The 22,940-nt window shown below is 47.2% G+C and overlaps 2 protein-coding genes across 2 annotated transcripts in view; both read left to right on the top strand.

Annotated features, from left to right (window-relative positions):
- The window catches only part of NPC1L1 (NPC1 like intracellular cholesterol transporter 1), a 46,289-nt gene extending 32,908 nt beyond the window's left edge, over positions 1 to 13,381 (top strand). Inside the window, exons 12-20 of the mRNA XM_067745780.1 lie at positions 4,626 to 4,816; positions 4,980 to 5,104; positions 5,698 to 5,824; positions 5,989 to 6,044; positions 7,167 to 7,317; positions 7,527 to 7,758; positions 7,917 to 8,030; positions 8,108 to 8,270; positions 10,129 to 13,381. Coding sequence (XP_067601881.1) covers positions 4,626 to 4,816; positions 4,980 to 5,104; positions 5,698 to 5,824; positions 5,989 to 6,044; positions 7,167 to 7,317; positions 7,527 to 7,758; positions 7,917 to 8,030; positions 8,108 to 8,270; positions 10,129 to 10,328 — 1,359 coding nt within the window. The 3' untranslated portion in view covers positions 10,329 to 13,381. The remainder of the gene's footprint in view (positions 1 to 4,625; positions 4,817 to 4,979; positions 5,105 to 5,697; positions 5,825 to 5,988; positions 6,045 to 7,166; positions 7,318 to 7,526; positions 7,759 to 7,916; positions 8,031 to 8,107; positions 8,271 to 10,128) is intronic.
- Positions 13,382 to 15,406: 2,025 nt separating this feature from the next.
- NUDCD3 (NudC domain containing 3) overlaps positions 15,407 to 22,940 on the top strand; it is a 73,078-nt gene continuing 65,544 nt past the window's right edge. The window contains exons 1-2 of the mRNA XM_067745781.1: positions 15,407 to 15,598; positions 21,216 to 21,508. Coding sequence (XP_067601882.1) covers positions 15,407 to 15,598; positions 21,216 to 21,508 — 485 coding nt within the window. The remainder of the gene's footprint in view (positions 15,599 to 21,215; positions 21,509 to 22,940) is intronic.

Below are 22,940 nucleotides of genomic sequence, written 5' to 3' on the forward strand. Positions count from 1 at the left end.
GTGTATAACCCTTTTAAAATATTGTTGAACTCAATTTGCTAGTATTTTGTTGAGGATTTTTTTTCATCAATATTCATAAGGGATATTTGTCTGTAGTCTTTCTTTTCATGTAGTGTCTTTGTCTGGCTTTGGTATTAGGGCAATGCTGGCCTTATAGAATGAGCTAAAGGTGTTTCCTCCTCTTCAATTATTTGGAAGAGTTTGAGGAGTATTGGTGTTAATTCTTCTTAAAATGTTTGGTAGAATTCACCAGTGAAGTCATCAGGTACAGGGCTTTTCTATGTTGAGTTGATTTTTGAAAATGGATTCAAACTCCTTACTAGTTATGGGTCTATTCAGATTTTCTATTTCTTCTTTTCACAGTGTTGGTAGGCTCTGTGTTTCTCGGAATTTGTCCATTTCATCTAGGTTATCCAATTTGTTTGCATACAATTGGTCATAGTACTTACTTACAATTCCTTTTATTTCTGTAGAATCAGTAGTTGTGTCCCCACTTTCAATTCAGATTTAGTAATTTGAGTCTTTTCTTTTTTTCTTAGTCGACGTAAGTAAATCTTTGTTGCTTTTGTTAAACTTTTTGAAGAACCAATTCTTGGTTTCATTGATTGTCTATATTGTTTTCCTGTTCTCTATTTTATTTATCTCTGCTCCAATCTTTATTATTTCTTTTGTCTTGGCAGCTTTGTGTTTAGTCATTTTTTTTTCTGTTTCTATAAGTTGTATAGTTAGGATGATGACTTGAGATCTTTCTTCTTTTTTACTGTGAGCATTTATAGCTATAAATTTCCTCCTTAGCACTACTTTCACTGCATCCCATAAGTGTTGGCATGTTATGTTTTCATTTTCATTCATCTGTAAATTTCTAATTTCCTTTCTGATTTGTTCTTTGACCCACTGGTTGTTTAAGAGTGTGATGTATAATTTCTACAAGTTTGTGAATTTTTCAGTTTTCCTTCTGTTATTGATTTCTAACTTCATGTAGTCGTGGTCTGAGAATATACATAATATGATAACTATCTTTTTAAATGTTGAGATCTAATATGTGGCCAAACACATGGTTTATCCTGGAGAATGTTCCATGTGTATTTGAGAGGAATATGTATTTTGTTGTTGTTGGGGAGAGTTTCTGCATATGTCTGTTAGATTTAGTTGGTTTATTGTGTTGTTCGAGCCCTCTATTTCCTTAATTGTCTTCTGTCTGTGTGTCCTACCATTATTGACACTGGAGTATTGAACTCTCCTACTATTATTGTAGAACTTTCTATTTCTCCCTTCATGTCTATCAAGTTTTGCTTCATAGATTTTGATGGTCATTCATTAGGTGTATAACTGTTTATACACACTTACTCTTGCTTTGTTGAATCTTTTATTAATATATAATGTTCTTTTTTGTCTTTCGTAACCTTTTTATTTAAAGTCTATTTTACGTGGTAGTAGGATAGCCACCTCTCCTTTGGCTACTATTTGCATGGAATATCTTTTTTCTATACTTTCACTTTCAACCTGTGGGCAACTTTGGATATCAAGTGAGTCTCTTATAGACATCATGTAGTCGGATCATGTTTTCCTTATCCATTCTGTTAACCTCTGACTTCTTTCTGGAGAGAGTCGTCTATTTACATGTAAAGTAAGTACTGATAAGGAAAGACTTACTTATGTCATTGAGCTATTTGTTTTCTATATACCTTATAGCTTTTTTGTCTCTCATTTCCTGCATTACTATCTTCTTTTTGTTTAGTTGATAGTGAAATGCTTAAATTCCTTTCCCATTTCCTTTTGTGTATATTCCGTGGCTATTTTCTTTGTGGTTACCAGGGAGATTACATTAAATATCCTAAAATTTGTTGAATGTATCCTAGTTTAACATGAATTACATAGAAAAAATCTGTTCCTATACAGTTCCTTTCCATTTCCTTTTAGTCATTGCTGTCACAAAATTACATCTTTATGTACTGTGTATCCAAAAATGCAGACTAATCATTTTTTATATATTAGTCTCTTAAGTTATGTAGAAATAAAAAAATGGAGTTACAAACCAAAGTTACAATAAAACCAGCTTTTATAATTTTCGATGTATTTACCTTTACCAGTGATCCTCATTTCTTTATATGGCTTTGAGTTATACCCTAGCATCCTTTCATTTCAACTTGAAAGACTCCTTTTAGTGCTTCTTGCAGGACAGGTCTTGTGGCAACAAACTCCTTCTGCACTTGTTTATCTGGTAATGTCTTAATCTTCCCCTCATTTCTGAAGTACGGTTTTGCCAGAAGTAGGATTCTTGGTTGACAGTTTTTTCCCCTTAAGTACTTTGAGTATACGAACCCACCACCTTCTGGCCTTCAAGTTTTCTAATAAGAACTGTGCTTATAATCTTATTTGGGATCCTTTGTATATGATAAGCTTCTTCTCTTTTGTTGCTTTCAAAATTCACTTTTTGTCTTTATCTTTCAACAGCTGAATTGTAATGTGCCTTGGTGTGGGTCTCTTTGAGTTTATCCTACTTGGAGTTTGTTAAGTTTCTTGGATGTTTATATTCATATCTTTCATCAGATTTATGAAATTTTGGCTGTTATTTCTTCAAATAATCTTTCTTCCTCTTTCTTTCTCTCTCTTCTCTTTCTGGGATTCCCATGATGCGTATGTTGGTCTGCTTGATGATGTCCCACAGTTTCATTTTTCTTTATTCTTTTTTCTTTCTCTTCTTCACTTGGTAATTTCAATTGTCCTATCTTCATGTTTGGTAATTCTTCTTCTGACTGCTCAAATATGCTTTTGAATCCCTACAGTGAATTGTTTATTTAATTATTGTACTTTTCAGCCCCAGAATTTCTTTTTGGTTCTCTTTTATGTTTTCTCTTTATTGATCATTCCATTTTGTTCATACATCGTTTTCTTGACTTTGTCCATATGTTATTTTAGCTCTTTGAGCATCTCTAAGATCGTTGTTTTAAAGTCTCTGTCTAATAAATCCATTGTCTGGTCTTTCTTAGGGATGGTGTCTGTTGATTAATTTTTGTTCCTAGGTATGGGCCATATCTCTCTGAGTCTTTGTATGTTTTATGATTTTCGTTGTTGTTGTTGAAAAATGGACATTTGAGAGTCCACAGTAACTCTAGAGATCAGATTCTCTTCCTTCCCCAGGGTTTGCTTATTTATTTATTTATTTTTATAAATTTATTTATTTGTTTTTATTTTTGGCTGTGTTGGGTCTTTGTTGCTGTGCGTGGGCTTTCTCTAGTTGCAGTGAGCGGGGGCTACTCTTCATTGCGGTGCGCGGGCTTCTTACTGTCATGGCTTCTCTTGTTGCAGAACACGGGCTCTAGGTGCATGGGCTTCAGTAGTTGTGGCACGCGGGCTCTAGAGTGCAGGCTCAGTAGTTGTGGCACATGGGCTTAGTTGCTCTGCAGCATGTGGGATCCTCCTGGGCCAGGGTCAAACCCATATCCTCTGCATTGGCAGGCGGATTCTCCACCACTGCGCCATCAGGGAAGCCCTATTTATTTATTTTTAAAAACTTAATTGTTACTGATGTCTCTGTCATGGAGATCAGCCTGAGATGTAAAGTTAAAGTCTTTCCAGATCTTTTCTGAGCCTTCACCTTTCCCTGGGCATGAGCAGTGACTGTTTAAATTCCCCTGTATTTGTGGTTGATTTTGAGTGTCATGTTTCTTGAACGTCTGGCTCTCAAAAGGAGAAAAAGGGAGATATGAAGGGGAAAAACAATAAATCAAGCACTTGCTCTCTAAATATCTTGGAAGTAACTTCAGCTTGAGGTGAAGGTTTTAATGGTGCCTGACTCTGTGTCTGCTCTACGGATATCAGAAGCAGCAATGAGTAATCAGAACACATATCCTTGATATTTAAGAGATGGGCCTTATAGCCTACCCTGGATCCTGCAAGCTGTGTGCAAACTGTTCCTGGAATGTGTGCATGGCTGCCTGCTTCAGGCTGGGAGGATAAAGGATGAGTAGCCAGTACCATGCTAAGAACCATCCAAGCCTTTCTCTGGAAGCTTCAAGCCCTCAATTGACCCCAGAATTCCAGAATAGTTACATCAGACAGATTCTGCCAGTGCAGTTGGAGTCTAGGTGGGGAGGTGGAATCCTGGTTCTTCCTATTCCAACATCATCCCTGCTGTCACTTTGAGGTTTTACGTTATAGGAGAAGGGAACAGGCCATGCAGATGCCTGGCACATGGCCTTGAGGGGGTGCACATGGGTGTTTACATGTGCGTGTCTGTGCAGTCTGTGGTCACTTGTTAGACCTGTGGCTGTACCAAACCGGAGATGATAAGAAGGGGTAAAATTATGTGTATATGTTTGTGTGTGTGTCAGAGTGTGTTCATGCAGGCTGGCATGTGATGCTCTGTGCATGTACCTCCATGAGTGTGTTCTGTGCATGTACCTGTAATTATACCTGGATGTGTGTGCCTTGGAGTGTGTACCTCCATGGGCACACCTCTGACCATGTACATCTGTAATGGAACCGTATGTGTGACTCTGTGAGCACGTATCTCTGTACCCCTGTGAGCATGCACCTCTGTGTGTGTACCTCTTGAGCATTTGCTGGAGTGAGGCTCCTGGGGTGTGTCTGGCCCTGGCCTCACTGACTGTCCTCTGTTCCAGGACTCGTACCTGCTTGACTATTTCCTCTTTCTGAACCGCTACTTTGAGGTGGGGGTCCCAGTCTACTTTGTAACCACTGGGGGCTACAACTTCTCCAGTGAGGCAGGTTTGAATGCCATCTGCTCCAGCGCAGGCTGCAACAACTTCTCCTTAACCCAGAAGATCCAGTACGCCGCCGAGTTCCCTGATGAGTGAGTGCCCCAGCCCACCCCTGTCTGTCCCCCTACCCTGCTCTGCTGCCCACCTGCTGCCATGTGCCTGGGGAGGCCCAGAGTGAAGGTTGGACCGTAGGAAGGACCCGCCGCAGCCTGCCTGTGTGGTCCTGTCCCCTGAGCTCCTCTCCCCAACCCTCAGGTCTTACCTGGCCATCCCTGCCTCCTCCTGGGTGGACGACTTCATTGACTGGCTGTCCTCACCTTCCTGCTGCCGCCTTTATGTCTTTGGCCCCAATAAAGATGAGTTCTGCCCCTCGACTGTCAGTGAGTATGGGGCCTCTGGGGGCTCAGGGCCCACTACATCTTGGGGAAACTGAGGCTAGAAAACGGAGAGGACCGGTGGAGGATCTCTTAGCCCCTCCTGCTCTTCGGCAGGGTCAGTCGGGGCGGGGGGGTCCCGTCTTGGTGCACAGGTGTGGGGGACTGCACCCGTATGTGTGGACGCCCAGCTGGCCCACCAGGCAATCACCCCCTCATGCCCCTGCTGAGTTGTGCCCACACCCGCTGGGCAGGCTGCTGCTCACATGCCGAGGGAGTCGAGTGAGAGCTGGGGTCGGCACGTGGCCCTACCCTGGAGCAGCTGCGCTTGTAGGCGGGGCGGGGAGGCCCCGTGGTGGCTGCTTCTCTGTCCCAAACTTCTCTTCCTCACTTGCTCATAGGTACCAGCTGTTTCCATAACTGAGAGGGGAACTCCTCCCATAGTTAGAGACAAATGCAAATCTCTCCAGAAGTACCCATGCCTGTTGCGGCAGTGGCAGTGCGTGGGGATCATGATGGGAAAGGACCACAAGGTGGGCAGTGGGGGCGATGACTGGCCTTGTGGGTGCCGCCACCTGGAGCCTCTGCTCTCTCTGCAGACTCCCTGGCCTGCTTGAAGAACTGCATGAGACACACAGCAGGGTCTGTCCGGCCATCAGTGGAGCAGTTCCACAAGTATCTTCCCTGGTTCCTGCAAGATGAGCCCAACATCAAATGTCCCAAAGGGTAGGCTGGGGTGGTGGGTCCACCAGGGAGGACAGCTGTGTGGGCGCCCAAGGCAGGGGCACAGAGGGGCAGGAGGCAGTGTGGGTTCTCTGGGAGTGGCCATAGGCCAGGCACACGGAGGGGGCCCGATCCTTGGCTAACCTGCTCTGGTCTTCTCCCTGCAGCGGCCTGGCAGCGTACAGCACCTCCGTGAATTTGGGCCCAGATGGGCAGGTCTTAGGTAAGCACGGCCTCGACTGGAGGGGAAGACCAGAGTCAGCTGCTCCAGGGGCCCCACGAGTCCCAGGGAACAGCTCCATCTCGAACCTTCTCTCCTTCCTCCTTTATGGGGGACTTCTAACTGCCCTGGCCCTATCTTCAGAGGTCACGTTGCCCAGCTCCACATCCTCAGACTTTACCCCATTTCTGCCCTGCTTCCTTCTCCCCACCCCCAAATCCAAGGTCAGTGTGACGTTCATGGACTTTTCAGTGGCTGATGCCACACCCGGGAGCCACCCACATCCTCTTCTCTCAGGCACAAGTCACACCCAGATGTGGGCAGTGGGCAGCTGGTTAAATGAATGACTATTGACTTACCCAGTGGGTGCCCTGATGCACAGCTCTGTTAAGTCAGCTGTTTCCATTTTTCTGACTCCCTTTCTGGTCCTTTCCTATAGGAATATGTACATTGGAAAAGTAATTAAATGAATTTTAAAAATCCAATGCATGTTTTGAAACCATACAGAGCAGCGTTTGGGTTCATCTGGGAGATCCCTTCTTTTTTTTTTCTTTTCTTAATTTAATTTTATTTTTGGCTGCGTTGGGTCTTCGTTGCTGCGCACGGGCTTTCTCTAGTTGTGGTGAGAGGGGGGTACTCTTCCTTGCGGTGCTTGGGCTTCTCGTTGCAGTGGCTTCTTTTGTTGTGGAGCACAGGCTCTAGGCACGTGGGCTTCAGTAGCTGTGGTGCATGGACTCAGTAGTTGTGGCTCATAGGCTCTAGAGTGCAGGCTCAGTAGTTGTGGCACACGGGCTTAGCTGCTCTGCGGCATGTGGGATCTTCCTGGACCAGGGCTGTAACCCGTGTACTCTGCATTGGCAGACGGATTCTTAACCACTGCGCCACCAGGAAGTCCTGGGAGATCTCTGCAAGCTCTGTCCTTCAGAGGCAGGGCTGGGACTTGAGTCTTGCACGGCAGTAGGACCAGCTGCAGAGTTTGCAGGACTGGGGCCAAACCAACATGCTGGGCCCTTTGCTCAAAATGTATTAAGAATTCCCAAATGGTGGCGGCAGAGCCCTGAACCCAGCCGGGCGCTATCCCTTGGGGGTTCTGAGGGCACCTGGCACAGGCTCTGACCTTTGCAGCCTCGCGGTTCATGGCCTACCACAAGCCGCTGAAGAACTCTCAGGATTACACGGAGGCTCTGCGGGCAGCTCGGGCGCTGGCAGCCAACATCACTGCCGACCTGCGGAAGGTGCCGGGCACCGACCCAGACTTCGAGGTCTTCCCTTACACGTGAGTCCCTGGGCACTGGGATGCAGGGAGGTGGGCCCGGGTGAGGGTGCTGGGCTGGTGAGGGCGGCTGCTGGGTGGGGATGGGCTGCAGCAGGGAGGCTCGGGCTGCACCTGGGCCCGGGCCCCCCGACACCCTCCCCTAGCTGCATGCTCATCCTGAAGTGGGCGTGGGAAGCCATGGAGTGGTGACTGTGCCCTGCGACCCGCAGGATCACCAACGTGTTCTATGAGCAGTACCTGACCGTGGTCCCTGAGGGGCTCTTCATGCTCACCGTCTGCCTGCTGCCCACCTTCGCTGTCTGCTGCTTCCTGCTGGGCATGGACATCTGCTCCGGCCTCCTCAACCTGTTCTCCATCATCATGATCCTGGTGGACACTGTGGGCTTCATGACCCTGTGGGATATCAGCTACAATGCTGTGTCCCTCATCAACCTGGTCACGGTAACCTGCTGGCCGAAGGGGCGGGGCTCCAGGGCAGGAGGGGTGCTGGCCTCATAGGACGACCCCAGCTCTTTCTAGAGTCTAGGTGCTGCCCGCTGGTCTGGGTGGAGACCCCTGCCCCCGCCCTTTTGTGGCTGAAGCCCCCTCTCTCCCCACAGGCGGTGGGCATCTCTGTGGAGTTCGTGTCCCATATCACCCGCTCCTTTGCCATCAGCACCAAGCCCACGCGGCTTGAGAGGGCCAAGGAGGCCACCATCTCCATGGGCAGCGCGGTGAGTGGATGGGCTGCCTCACCTAGCCCTCGGCCGGCTGCCCCGTGCCCAGCCTGACGCCCACCTGTGACCCCCAGGTGTTCGCAGGAGTGGCCATGACCAACCTGCCCGGCATCCTCGTCCTGGGCCTGGCCAAGGCGCAGCTCATCCAGATCTTCTTCTTCCGCCTCAACCTCCTCATCACTGTGCTGGGCCTGCTGCATGGCCTGGTCTTCCTGCCGGTCGTCCTCAGCTACCTGGGTGAGCGCCTGGGCTCCTCTGACACTGCCAGGCCCCTCCCTCATGACTCCAGGCCACGGGCAAAATGCCACGAACACACACAGCCCTGCTTACTCGGGACAGTCACTGCCCAGATTGTGCGCACACAGTTCCTCCTGGCTTGGGAAAACTGGGGTCTTTCATTTAACATGTGAAAACATCTTTTTTTTTTTTTTGTCAGATGTGTGTTTCAAACACTTTCAGTGGCCGTATGGTCTGTGCTGTGTGCTGTTGAACTTTTGATCGTGACTTTCAGCAGGAAATATATTCTCACACTGAGAGGTGATGTGTACAGGCACGGACACGGACAGGCAGAGTAGAACAAGCATTTCACAAAATGACACTGCCGGAGAAGCCTTGGATATTTTCTGTTCTAGTCTATCATTGATTTTTAAAAAAATGCTGGTGTTACCTGCGAAATTGATTTCATGACTCACTCATGGGTGACTCCTTGCAGTCGAAAAACATATCCTCTCCTATGGATCAGCCACAATCCATTTAACCAGCTCCCAGCTGCTGGACATTAGACTATTTCTGACTTCCCATGTTATTGCCAATGCCGCGATGACCATCCTTGTGGCTGAATCTTTGACCTCATCCTCCAATATTTCCTGGAGAAAGTCCAGTCTGTGAATGTTGATTATTCATGCCAATGGTTAACGCCCTCCAGCACGTTTTATCATTTAAACTCCTATCAGCAACACGTGCATTTCTGTTTCCTCATTGTTGAGCACAGTCATTTACACACCCCGTCCCCCAAAAGAGATTTTTTTTTTGGTCGCGCTGGGCAGCTTGCGGGACCTTCGTTCCCGAACAGGGATTGAACCCGTGCTCTCGGCAGTGAAAGCACGGAGTCCTGACCGCTGGAGCACCAGGGAATTCCACCGCCCCACACCCACAGAGATTTAAACTGGGCCCGCAGGATAAAGCGTCCCCCCTGTTACGGTGGGCAAGCTGAGAGCAGTTCAATGCTGCACCATTCCCTGACACCCGGAATAATAACAATGGTAATTTTAGAGAAAACATTTACAGAAGGGTGTGTTTGTGCTCTAATATATGTGCACTAATTGTCTTATCACCTCTGGAGGTAGGTGATGTTTTCATCCCCATTTCACCGATGAGGAAACTGAGACTCCCACCCCAGTCACGGAGCTGGTCACACGCAGTGTATCTGGAGGCCACACAGCTCCAGCACCCCTACCTAAGGCACCAGCATCTTGTAGAAACTTCCTGACCCCCTTTGGAAGAGGAGAGTGTATTGGGGATGGTGGGTGGCGAGGAGGACAGCCCCAGGGGTCACCCAGTTGGGGAGCTACAGGTCCCACAGGTCGTGGCCACCCCTTGGAGATTCCGAGTGGCCGGGAGTGAGGAAGGAGCTCGCAGGTCCTGCCCCCTCAGAGTGGCCTGGGATCTTGACAGAGAGGCGAGTGGCAGGCGCAGAGACCCCCGGGCCCCTCCCTGACCTGAGTCTGACAACAGGGTGAGGAACAGCTTCTCTCGGCAAGGAGCGCTTGCACAGGGTGTCCATGAAGAGAGGAGGGGGTGGCAGTCACAGGCCATGGGTGTCTGGGGGCTTCCCCTGCAAGATCCCCGGATGGCAGGGATCTGCACTGGAAGGCAGGTGGGCCAGGGGCTGGGTGCAGATGGTGGCTGAAACGGCTACTGGCACTTAGGTGTAGGGTGGAGCGAGGGCTGAGGCGAGGGGCAGTGGTGGAGGTGGAGGGCTTCGGGCTTAGCTCTCGCTCTCGGGAACTTCCTTTTTAGGCCACAGCAAACGCCTGCGCCCCGCATCCAGCACACGCTTCCCTGACCGTGGTCCTCTGTACCTATCCCTCTGCAGGGCCTGATGTCAACCCAGGTCTGGTGCAGCTGCAGAAGCAGGAGGAGGAGGTGACTGCAGCCAAGGCGGCCTCCTGGTCAAAGCGCCCTGCCCCGACGAGCACGGCCAACAGTGTCCATGTCAACTACGGCTTTGAATGTCCTGACAAGAGCGAGGGTGGCCTGGGTAGCTCTCCGCCTCACAATAGGCAGAAGCTCTGATGGAGCCGGAGCCCCTGTCCAAGCTCATCGGCCCTGACCTGAGGGGCCATGAGGGCTCCTCTGTGGGGGTCCCTTGACCCATCCCCGCCCTCAGGGCCTGGGAGAGGCTGTCCCCACAGGAGTGCCCGTGACAGGTCACCCTCTGGCCATGAGGTCTCACCCACAGGGACACACGATTGTGATGGAGGTGGCGCGCGATGGCGTGGGTGTGATCTGGTCCTGACCCACCTCTTGAATTTGACGTGTGTCCTCCTCATGCAAGTTTTAAAACTTTAGTTCTGTGTATGTAAACATATAATATTATTGCACATTTAAAAGTTTTCCTTAATCGATATACTTGACCTATCCTTTTGCAATGAGGTGGTTTTTTTTTGCACGCAACATACATTGTTTTGATTTATTCATGTTGATACGTGGAGATCTAGTCCAATCATTTGAACTGCGACACAGCATTCCATTGTGTGAACGAACACGGTGTTTTTATCCATTGCCCAGCTAGTGGGCAATCACATTGTCCCCAATTATTTTTCTGCTATAAGTCCACAGTCACTTTTGTGGAATTCAGAGCTCCCAAAGCTCTGAAAACCTACTGTGTTTGTCTCTTTTTCTCCTGTAAGTTTGGGACAAACTCATTTGGTGGCAAAAACTGATCAGACAAGATGTATCTATTTATACTTTATAAATAGGATACTTACACTGTTCAACCAACTTGTTGTGAATAGTCATATGTTTCAGTGCATTAATGAGTTTGATTTCGTGTTGCTGCCCCAGATCCTCCTGGGGTCTAATAGCTAATGTACTGTAAGCATCAAATTACCTTTCTAAAAAATGTTCTAAATCCTGAAATTCAGCTCACCTATGGGATTTCAGGTATGGAACCATGGACCTTTGTGATGAGTACGTGCTTACACGTCTCCTGTCTATGTGTGGGGAGCTACCATCGCTGTAGCACTGAACGGCATACAGTCAAATGCCTCCCAGAGAGGTTGCCCTGTTCACACCAGCAGTGGATGAGGGTGCCTCTCTCCCTGCACCAATACCAACAAAACGCTCCACTTACTTTTGAGAGGCAGGAGAGTACGATTATGGGTGATTATCCCTTTTTTAAAAACACTTTTTTAAAAGAAGACTTTTAAATTTTAGATTAGTTTTACAGAAAAATTACAAAGATAGTACAGAGAGTTTCTGTATGCCCCCCACCCAGTTTACCCTGCTAACATATTACATTAGTATAATACACTTGTCAGTGTACAATTAATGAACCAGTACTGATAATTACTACTAACTAAAGCCCATACTTTGTTTAGATTTCTGTAGCTTTTATCTAGTGTCCATTTTCTGGGCCAGGATCCCATCCAGGACACCACATAATACTCAGATGTTATGTCTACTTAGGCTCCTCTGGGCTGTGACAGTTTGTCAGACTCTCCTTTTCTTTGTTTTTGATGACCCGGACAGTTGAAGACTGGTCAGGCATTTTATAGAATGTCCTTCAAATGGGGTTTGTCTGGTGTTTCTCCTGATTAAACTAGGGTGATGGGCTTTTGGGAGGGAGACCACAGAGGCAGAGCACCGTTCTCAGCATATCGTGCCAAGGGTGCCTGCAGTCGCCACCACTCATCGCTGTGATGCTGACTCTGACCACCTGGCTGAGGTTGCAACGGCCAGGCGTCTTCCCTGTACAGTTATCTTGCACCTGTTTCCACGCTGTGCTCTTTGGACGGAAGTCGCTATGCACAGCCCACACTTAAGGAGGGGGGAGTTATGTTCCACTTCCTGGCAGGTGGGGTGTTTACATAACTTATTCGGAACTCTTCTGAACAGGAAAATTGTCTATTCCTCTCCATTTATTTATTTATTCGGTATGATATCTATATCAGTATGGACTCACGGATACTCATTTTGTACTTTGGGTTCTAATATACTACTTTATTTGAGGCTCAAATTGTTCCACGTTTGGCCATTGGGAGCTCTTTCAAATGGCTCCTGGGTCCCTTTGGCATACTCCCGTCACTGTGGAATTTCTTCCCCTTTTTGAGCACTTCCTTACTTTCTGGCATTATAAGATGATCCAGGCTCAACTTGTATATTTCTGCCCCAGTCCTAGAGTCAGTCGTTTCTCCCAGGAGTTCTAGCCCTTCTATTGGAGATGGGATTAGAAACCAGGATCTGGGTGTTCAGTGTGTGCGTTGCTGCTGGGGCATTGTTGCTTCTGGGTCCTCTCAGCTGAGAGAGCAAGGAAACGTGTGTACACTGACCCATGTATGTACACATTTCTATAAATATTGCTATATGTAGCCATCTGTATCTATATTAAGCTAAACAGGAGTTTATGCTGATGCCTCCACCTCTAACCCATAACCACGCGAATCATTCTAGACTGCTCTCTTGCTTATCTGTAGCTTCCCATGCCAATAGTGAGAAGCCCGGCTGTACCACCCTCACCGTTTACATAATTGTTCATTTCCTCTGTACATATGTAGTAGTCTCAGAAATGATAACTCATATCCCTGTGGAAAACCACCTTAGAATGAAGTGTCTACTATGTACAGTTCCTTTAGCCTTTAGTCTTCCAGACACCATTCATTTCCAAAGTTACTTAGGTCAGCATCTTCTTCTACCACCCCTTTCAGAGAGGCTGTTTCGTACATTTTTAATACAGTTAGATTCTTGCGTCACATTCTTCCTTCCATTCTGGTGTTACAAAATCATGTGTGTAAAAAAGATTGTTGGGGGCGGGTAATCAAGAGAACACTATCCCTGGTTGACCCTCCAGCTGGACCCAGGCAATAGGAGACCCCTCACCCCTTCTGCTGTCCTTGTAATGTACGCTCAGCCTACCATTCCCACAGTGGGAGCTGTTTTCAGGGAAACAGCCTTGAGAGAGTAAGGTGTTGATGAGACCATCCAGTCAGTGTAGGTGACTGAACCCAGTTAAGGCTTCTGTATAAACTTTTAAGATTCTGGCAGAGTGGCTGCCCAGGCAAGCCTTGTAAGTTACTTCCCTTGCTTATTAAACCTGCCGCCTACCAATCTGAAGTGGTTTGCCTCTTTCTTCGGTCTCTCCTTGCCCTGGGTGTTCGGGGGCTAGATTGTGAACGAACAAAGTTCCATTCAAAGTATAGGATAGACCAATGGGTATTAATGTGACAAAGTAGGAAACATTTATTGATTGGGTTTTCAGCTTCCATATTGCAACTAATCACTGAGAAACTACAATCTGTCGAATTTTGGTGTAGTTTCCAAGAATAATACATTTATTTAAAAAGACAAACTACTATTTGTATGAGACTGGGTTTCTTTTTTTTTTCTTTTTTTTGCGGTACGCGAGCCTCTCACTGTCGTGGCCTCTCCCGTTGCGGAGCACAGGCTCCGGACGCGCAGGCTCAGCGGCCATGGCTCATGGGCCCAGCCGCTCCGCGGCATGTGGGATCTTCCCGGACCGGGGCACGAACCCGTGTCCCCTGCATCGGCAGGCGGACTCTCAACCACTGTGCCACCAGAGAAGCCCCAAGACTGGGTTTCTTATACTTCAATCAAAACAACATATTGCAATGCAGTGAATGCAGCAGATGAGAGAATCTTGCTGTCTTCAATTAGCTAGATAGTAAAGAGATTTGCAAAATTTAAAAGGATGCTATGTTTCTCATAAACTTTTACTGTTTTGAAGAACATTATTTCTTCATAAAAATATGTTAATACGTAATGTGTTTTTTATGGTTATTAGAATGCATAAAGAAATATTTAAAAATTTTCTCAGTTTTAATTTCCAATGTGGTAACTACCGATAAGCATAATCTACATAAAATATTGAAGACTCTCTGGAGTCTTCAATAAATCTTAAGTGTGAAAATGGGTCCTTTTTTTTTCTTTTTCTTTTGGCCGCGCCTCACAAAATGTGGGATCTTAGTTCCCTGACCAGGGATTGAACCTGGGCCCTCGGTAGTGAGAGCTCAGAGTTCTAACCACCGGACTGCCAGGGAATTCCCAATAAATGGGTCCTAAGTCCAGAAAGTTTCAAAACCACTGCTCTAGGGCAATTTATCTGAGTTTGCCATTATTTACAATTCATTAGCGCCCATGCACTATGAAGATATATGTTAACGTGTAGATTTTAGGCCAGTAGAGATGCAAATCATTTCTATCCACTGGAAAAGATAATCTACATCATTCTGTAGGACACCAGCCAGCTTCATATCCCACCTAGCAATCTTACTCTATTTTCTCAAAGTGTTGATAAATATCCAGTTTCTCCAAAAGCTTCTCCAAACTAGCTATCTCATATCACTGGTTACTTTACTTAAAATGTATAAATGTTTCACATGTGTTCATTATATATTTGTATGAGTGTTATATTTTTAGTTTAAGATTATGCTTTGACAGACACTTAGGACACGTATACACGCTGGGTGTATACTACGCATACAATGTATATACTACACACAAATACATACGTATGTGTATATTTCACAGGATGGCACGCCAGATTCTCTACTCTGCGCCTAGCTCTTTCCATTTAATATTTGTGCATGCACTCACTTTACATTCTTGTCTTTTTGTATCTATGCACTTCACCTTGCATTTCACCCACGGCTCCGTCATTAACAGGACAGACACCACCCGCAAGCGCTCGCATTTCCTCTTCTGACGCGCCAGCAAAAGGCTCCCACCGTCCCGCCTGGGGCTCGGGACACCCAGTTGGGAACACAACCCAAAGACCACGTGACAAAAGCGAGGCTCACGTAACACTTGCCCGCGCTACACGTCTTCCGTCCGTTGCCAGCATGGCCACTAGGCGCCCTCAGTCCCGCAGCTCCGGGCTTTCTTGCGTTTATGGGCCCACGTCCGCTCCTCTGCGAGACCGCTCGGGAAGCCAGTGGCGGTGGGAGCGGGGCCCGCGTCAAGTCGGCTCAAACTCAGCCCAGCCGAGCCCTACCGCTGGGACGACCTAGCGCGGACCGGAAGTTTCACGGGCGAGCTGGCTGCCGGAGTCCTAATCACAGCGCACCGGAAGTGGGCCCAGACCGGCGTCCGGGCCGCGCCCGCCGTGAGTGAGCTTTCCTCCGGCCAGCGACGCCATGGAGCCCGGGGCGGCGGAGCTGTACGACCAGGCCCTGTTGGGCATCCTGCAGCACGTGGGCAACGTTCAGGACTTTCTGCGTGTGCTCTTCGGCTTCCTCTACCGCAAGACGGACTTCTACCGCCTGCTGCGCCACCCGTCGGATCGCATGGGCTTCCCGCCGGGGGCCGCGCAGGCTCTGGTGCTGCAGGTAATGCGCGGCCGGCGGGAAGCTCGCGGTGGGGGGAGGCCGTGGGAGCCCCGACCCCGCCCCAGCGAGCGCGCCCCCGTAGTCCCCGACTCTCCGGGAGCCCAGACCCCTGTGAGACCGCCGCTCCGTTCGCTGCCGGCCTCAGTTCATCCTCTGGCGCTGCCCCGGACCAGCCTCCTGGGGCCGCGGCTTCAGCAGACATGCTCTTGGGGTATCAGGTATCAGTTTACTCCTTCCGTGCGAGAGGGGCTGGCTCTCGAGCAGCCTGGTACGACCGGGTGCACTTGGATATCAGAAGTAATACATCGACGCTCAGGGCCAGGGTTAGCTCCCGCAGCGTGTAACCCCCTTCGAGGTGCCGGGGCCTGCCAGTCAGAGAATAAAAATAGTGCAGGCTAGACGGGGGAACGGGCGGCAGCACGGACACCTGCACCCCAGAACTGCGACGACTGGACGTGGAAGGGAGACTCTGTGATTGATGGGTGTGGTCCCCCTGTTCGAAGTGTGACTTTTCAGGTCAAAGACAGTCATAGTAGTACTTAATAAGTTTACATTTGAACATATATCTGTACATCCCAGGTTAAGTTTATTGTCTGTTTGAGGTACTAGTAATACTTATTCACTGACGTTGACAGGGTACTTGGAATGTAATAACCAAGAGTTTATGTACTGAATGTATTTATACTCTCAGCTGCCAGAAGCATTGGAGATACACTGGTAATGCAGATGGTTAAATAATGGTCTCTCTCCTTGGGATACTTATGCTCTAGTTAAGGAGGTAAAATACAGTAACAGAGAACCATGCAAGGCCAATTATGTGACAGAGCCCACTGGAAGGAAAGGAATAGAAATGATGGTTTGGAAATGGAGAAAAGTTTTATAGAGGAGGTGGGACTTTTTTTTTTAACATCTTTATTGGAGTATAATTGCTTTACAATGTTGTGTTAGTTTCTGCTGTATAACAAAGTGAATCAGCTATATGTATACATATATCCCCATATCCCCTCCCTCCTGTGTCTCCCTCCCACCCTCCCTATCCCACCCCTCTAGGTGGTCACAAAGCACCGAGCTGATCTCCCCGTGCGATGCAGCTGCTTCCCACTAGCTCTCTATTTTACATTTGGTAGTGTATATACGTCAGTGCTACTCGAAGAGGTGGGACTTGGATGGGATTGAAAGATGGTACTCAGTCAAGCATTGAGCCTGTTTCTAGGAACCTGAGAAGGTAGAAATGCTGGTGATAACCTCCTACGGTTCTGTAGCGTTTTACAGTTTATGAAGTGATTTCAAATGTTCATCTTCTGAAGACTTGCTACAAGCTGCAGGTTGGTCAGGTATTTTCCTCAGTGCCTGCATGAAGAAACAGAAGTTTACAATGTTTAACTACCAAAGATAACATGGTCAGGTGAGGAGTGAGGGTGGTATTCAATTTCAAGACTTAAGGCTGTTCCTCACCCTTGTAGTTGTTAGGTGCCATCTGAGTGATCAGAGAGCTGTGTGTCAGAGATGGTTTTTAGGAGGCCCTTATGTCAAATTAATGCTTTCATGGAAGACTGTGAAATAGATAAGGTTGAATTTTATGTGGCAGATGAGGGTGCCAGTTCAGCAAGGTTAGGTGATTTGATGAAACTCATCATAGAGCTGGAACTCAAAACTTCATTTTTCGGATTCCAGATCTTTCTGTTCTATTATTTAGCCAATCCATTGTAGGTTGGGAACACTTTTGTCTAGGGTGATTTTTTTTTTTTTTTTTTTTTTTTTTTGCGGTACTCGGGCCTCTCACTGTGGCCTCTCCCGTTGCGGAGCGCAGGCTCCGGACGCGCAGGCTCAGCGGCCGTGGCTCACGGGCCCAGCCGCTCCGCGGCATGTGGGATCTTCCCGGACCGGGGCACGAACCCGCGTCCCCTGCATCGGCAGGCGGACTCTCAACCACTGCGCCACCAGGGAAGCCCCTGTCTCGGGTGATCTTTTGCAGAAAAGATGTAAAGGAGAAAGGAACATTTACTGAGCACCTAGTATGTACCAGTTGTTATGTAATTTACATTCTAGGATGTTATTTATTTCTAACACAACCTGAAAGGTTGGTCTTTTCCCTTGTTTTACAGGTGAACTGACAGGTAATTCATGTAAGACACCTACCATGTTTCAGACACCCTTAAGGTTAAGACTTGGTGAACAGTTTAATAAAGTGGAGGTGGAGAGCAGGGCAGAGAGAGGGTTGGGATGGGCCAGAGGTGATCCAGGGTTTCAAACCTGGGCACTGTAATAATGATAATGCATTCACTGAACTGTCACCTGAGTTTAGGGGAAGAAGCTTAGTTGAATTGGAGATTGCAGGCAGAAGTCCCTTCCCACAGGCTGTTGAATTGTGGGGCTGGATTTTAAGGGAGGTAGAGGAATCTGAGTGATTTGAAGGAGAGGAACTGAAGGTGGAGGATAGCCCTTTGGGGAAGGATCCCAGAGAAGGGATGGGAGAAGGAAGAGGCTGTGTGAGTGGGAGGGGGATGGAGGGAAGTGGGCAGGACAGTAAGTTTCAGGGAAACCAAGGGGGACAGTTTCCAGCAGATGGTTAGGAGGGGTGTAGTGTTTTTTTAAAGTGGTTCTGAATCATCAGTATTGCCCAAGGAACTTTAAAAGAGCAGATATTCCCTGGGTATTTTGGTTGGGTAGATCAGGGTAAGTCCTGGGGAGCTGTTCTTTTATCCACAGAGGCATTTGGCAGTGGGGTGCTTGGGGGTCTCTTCAGAACTCAGGCAAAGAGGGTTTGGATGGGAGTATTGGGGTACTCAGTTCTGGAACCCAAAAGTTCTCCGTTGATATTTTGGGGTATGGGCTGTTGATGAGGTTTAAGCCTTCTCAGACTTTTCCTGCTAATTCTTAGGGCTTGCACAGTCTGAATGTACAGCTTGCCAGACCCTCAGCAGGAAAGATGCATGTAGAAATTGTATTCCACTCCATGATTTATTAGTATGTTTTAAGAAAACAATAATTTTGAATGACGTTTCATTCGTATCAGTGGATCCTCTGTGTTTATCCTGGAGTCCAGTTTGGCAAGCTTAGAGGTCCCCCCATGAGAGTCAGGAAAGCTGGCTCTATCTGTTCTGAGCTTGCTGGGAAGTCTTGGGAGAATCACTCTCCTCTCTGTCAGTTGAGAAGGTTGATTGGAGGTCAGGGACATCTCTTCCAGCTCCGCAGTCCAGGATTCTGAAATGAGTGCTGAGGTCAGTGGCGACATGAGAGGTGAAGCCAGGGGGCAGGCGGGGTGCTGAGTAAGCAGGGGCGGTGGGCGCCACAGTGTAGTGAGGAACGTGAGGCCCAGGGTCCGAGGGAGGCCCCCGGCGTTTGGAGAGAGCCCCCCGGCGTTTGGAGAGAGCCCTTGCTGTTGCTTGTTTTCTGGAGTTAAGATGAAGATGTGTGGCGTCAGGAGGATGAATGGCTCTGAGGGCAACGGGTCTGGTGTCCGGTGTCATTGACGTGAGTATAAGAGGAGTGAGTCAGGGGCTCAGGTTCTCAGAAGAAGTAGAGAGAGATATTGTTTCCAGTTTTTAGCCTTAGGGCTTTACTTATCTTCCTCTGCCTACATCTCCTTTCAGTGTTTGGTGTGTTTCCTGTATAATTTTTTACTTTCTTCTTTCACTGGCAGGACCTTGGACAGGTTACCCTCTCCGAGCTTAGTTTTCCATTATCTTTGAAATGTCAGTGCTGTCTTCCTCACGGCGTTTTCACGAGGGTTTTGAGAGAATGTCTGTAAAAACATTGGCATAGTCAGTAACTTCTTTGGTTCTGTCTTCCTGCCCAGTGCACGCAACAGTTATTTAGCACTTGTCTGCATTCTAGCCCTTTGGAAACTGACTCCTACACACGTTAAAACATTTTTATTTTATTAAGACTGTTTTTTAGAGTAGTTTTAGGTTCAGAGCGAAATGGAAGGGAAGGTACAGAGATTTCTCATGTCCCCCCTGCCCACCCCCGCCTCCCCCAGCGTCCCCTATACCAACAGCTGCCACCAGAGTGGTGCATTTCTTACAGTTGATGGACTTACATTGACGTATCATAGTCACCTAAACCCACAGTTTACTTCAGGGTTCACTCTTACTGTTCATTTTACGGGGTTTGGACAAATGTGTGATGGCATGTAATCCTCATTATGGTACCACACGAAGTATTTTCACTGCCCTAAAAAAATCCTGTGCGCTCTACCTGCTGCCTCCAACCTCCCTCCCTGCATCCTCTGGCAACCACTGGTCTTTTTATTGTCTTTAAAATTTTGCCTTTTCCACAGTGTCATATAGTTGGAATCATACACCGTGTAGCCTTTTCAGATTGGTTTCTTTTACTAATATGCATTTAAGGTTCTTCCATGTTTTTTCATGGCTTAATAATAGCTCATTTCTTTCATCACAGAATAATATTCCATTGTCTGGATGTACCACAATTTGTTTATCCATTCACCTGCTGAAGGATATCATGGTTGCTTCCAGGTTTTGGCAATTATGAATAAAGTTGCTATACACAGTCCGTGTACAGGTTTTTGGGTGGACATATTTTCAGCTCCTTTGGGTAAATACCTTGGAGCGAGGTTGCTGGGTTGAATGTAAGGGTCTTCTCCCACCCACTTTTCAAGGTGGATCTCCCAGCTTTCCTGTCTCCGGGAGGAGATACCATAGGATATATCTCCTGATGACCCTTCCTCCTGTCATTCCCTCTGGAAGGTGTGCCTTTCATTCAAGGTCTGATGCAGAGCGCCTTCTTCCAAGAAACTTCCTTAGCTCTCTTTCACCGGAAATGCTTGTTTGCACCCTCATTCTGATGGCATCACATGTATTGGTCACAGCCTCTTCCTGTCAGAGTTGTCATGTCTGGGTCTGTCCTGGCTGCACTTCAGGGTTATGTACGCCCTTGAATGGTGCATACAAAAGACCATTTTCTTGTGCACTTTTTGGATGGAGAGTCCCAGCACTTTTGTGGGTGTGACTGTGGCCCCGAAAAGATTAATGACTGATCCACACACCAGAAAGTGGAGTTCTTCGAGGTTGGGAGCTGTCATTTGGATTTTGGGTGCCCCTTGCACATTGTAGGCACATCATGGATGTTTGTTGAATTCCCAGGCTAAGACCTGCACCTTCCCGCAGCCCATGCAGTGTGGGAAGATAGCAGCAGTCCAGTGAGCCGGCTTGTATTTTGTGGATTGAAATTCAACTAATTCCCATCTTCTCTTCTTTCGTCTGAGTTGTTGGTGCCTTTACAGCTCTCAGTACCAGGACAGCGTGTTCTTTGCGTTTTGAACAAGGCTCTCTGGGGCTATAAAAGTAATGACAGGTGAGACCATTTAGTTATGCATCATTTAGACTTGAAAGTTGGCCTCATAGGCATGTAAATATTTTGAGCCTTGGCTTGTAAAGGTTTCACTTCCACTGATTTTGGAACTCCCCTTTAAAGATTGTTTTCCTAGCGGCATTTGGTGAAGTTGAAGTGCATTTCCATTTTGCCAATGGGAACATTTTTTTAGTCTACTGCTTTTTCATTCTTTATTTACCAGATTTTGCTGTATTTCTGCAGAATGTGTGGTACAGTACTGGGCGGATGAACTCATTGCAGGATTGCTGTTTGATTTTAGGTATTCAAAACCTTTGACCGCATGGCCCGTCAGGATGATGAAAAGAGGAGGAAGGAGCTGGAGGAGAAGATCAGGAGGAAGGAAGGGGAGGAGGCCGCGGCCGAGCAGGAGCCAGTCCCAGCCCCGGTTCAGGAGGTGGAGGTTGACTCCACCACAGACTCAGGCGGCCCTCAGGAGCCCCCCGGCCCGCAGGACGCCGTGCAGGAAGTGGCCCACCGCGCCAGGGAGGCAGAGCCACCAGGAGCGGATGCTGGCGCTGCTGAAGTCCCAAGGAGCCCGCCAGCTCTTCCCAAGTAAGAATTTCTACTTTGTGGCTTCTTTCTTTTCTTTTCTTTTTTTCATCATGGTTTATGACAAGATATTGAATATAGCTCCCTGTGCTATACAGTAGGTCCTTGTTGGTTATCGATTTTATACATGGCAGTGTGTACCTGCTAATCCCAGACTCCTAACTTATCCCCACCTCCCTTTCCCCTTTGGTAACCATAAGTTTGTTTTCTGTGTCTGTGGGTCTGTTTCTGTTTTGTATATAAGTTCATTTGTATCTTCTTTTTTTTTTTTTTTTTAAGATTCCATATATAAGTGTTATCATATGATATTTGTTTTTCTCTGGCTTACTTCACTTAGTATGATAATCTCTAGGTCCATCCATGTTGCTGCAAATGGCATTATTTTGTTCTTTTTTATGGCTGAGTAGTATTCCATTGTGTGTGTGTGTGTGTGTGTGTGTGTGTGTGTGTGTGTGTGTGTGTATCTCACATCGTCATCCATTCATCTGTTGATGGACACTTATGTTGCTTCCATGTCTTGCCTGTTGTAAATAGTGCTGTAGTGAACACTGGGGTGCATATATATTTTCAGATTAGAGTTTTCTCTGGGTATATGCCCAGGAGTGGTATTGCTGAATCATACGGTAACTCTATTTTTAGTTGTTTAAGGAACCTCCATACTGTTCTCCATAGTGGCTGCACCAATTTACATTCACACCAGCAGTGCAAGAGGGTCCCTTTCCTCCACACCTTCTCCAGCATTTGTTATTTGTAGAGTTTTTAAATGACGGCCATTCTGACCTGTGTGAAGTGATACCTCACTGTAGTTTTGATTTGCATTTCTCTAACAATTAGTGATTTGAGCATCTTTTCACGTGCCTACTGGCCATCTGTATGTCTTCTTTGGAGAAATGTCTATTTAGGTCTTCTGCCCAGTTTTCATTTGGGTTATTTGTTTTTTTATTATTGAGTTGTGTGAGTTATTTGTATATTTTGGGAATTAAGCCCTTGTTGGTTGCATTGTTCGCAAATATTTTCTCCCATTCCTTAGGTTGTCTTTTCGTTTTGTTTATGGTTTCCTTTGCTCTGAAGAAGCTTATAAATTTGATTACATCCTATTTGTTTATTTTGCTTTTGTTCCTTTTGCCTTGGGAGACTGACCTAAGGAAACATCGCTAGTTTTATGTCAGAGGTGGCCTCTTTCTTGCTTGACATCTGGTGGTTGGGTTTGTCCCTAAGTGGGTCTTACTTGGTAACACACTGACTCTATTTCAGCATTTAGTTAGCTCTTCATGTTTGCAAACGGCCTTACAGTGTGTAGGATGGGAGGTCAGCTGGTTTCAGTATTCTTCCTTTTTCTCTCTATAGGGTAAGGTAATAATCTGCCCACAGTCAAACAGCCAGTAAAGAGCTAGACCAGAGTTAGAGCGCTGGGCTCATAGAGTTATGCTTTCCC

The sequence above is a fragment of the Pseudorca crassidens genome, chromosome 8 (assembly GCF_039906515.1).
Source record: "Pseudorca crassidens isolate mPseCra1 chromosome 8, mPseCra1.hap1, whole genome shotgun sequence".
NCBI classification, from domain to species: Eukaryota; Metazoa; Chordata; class Mammalia; order Artiodactyla; family Delphinidae; genus Pseudorca; species Pseudorca crassidens.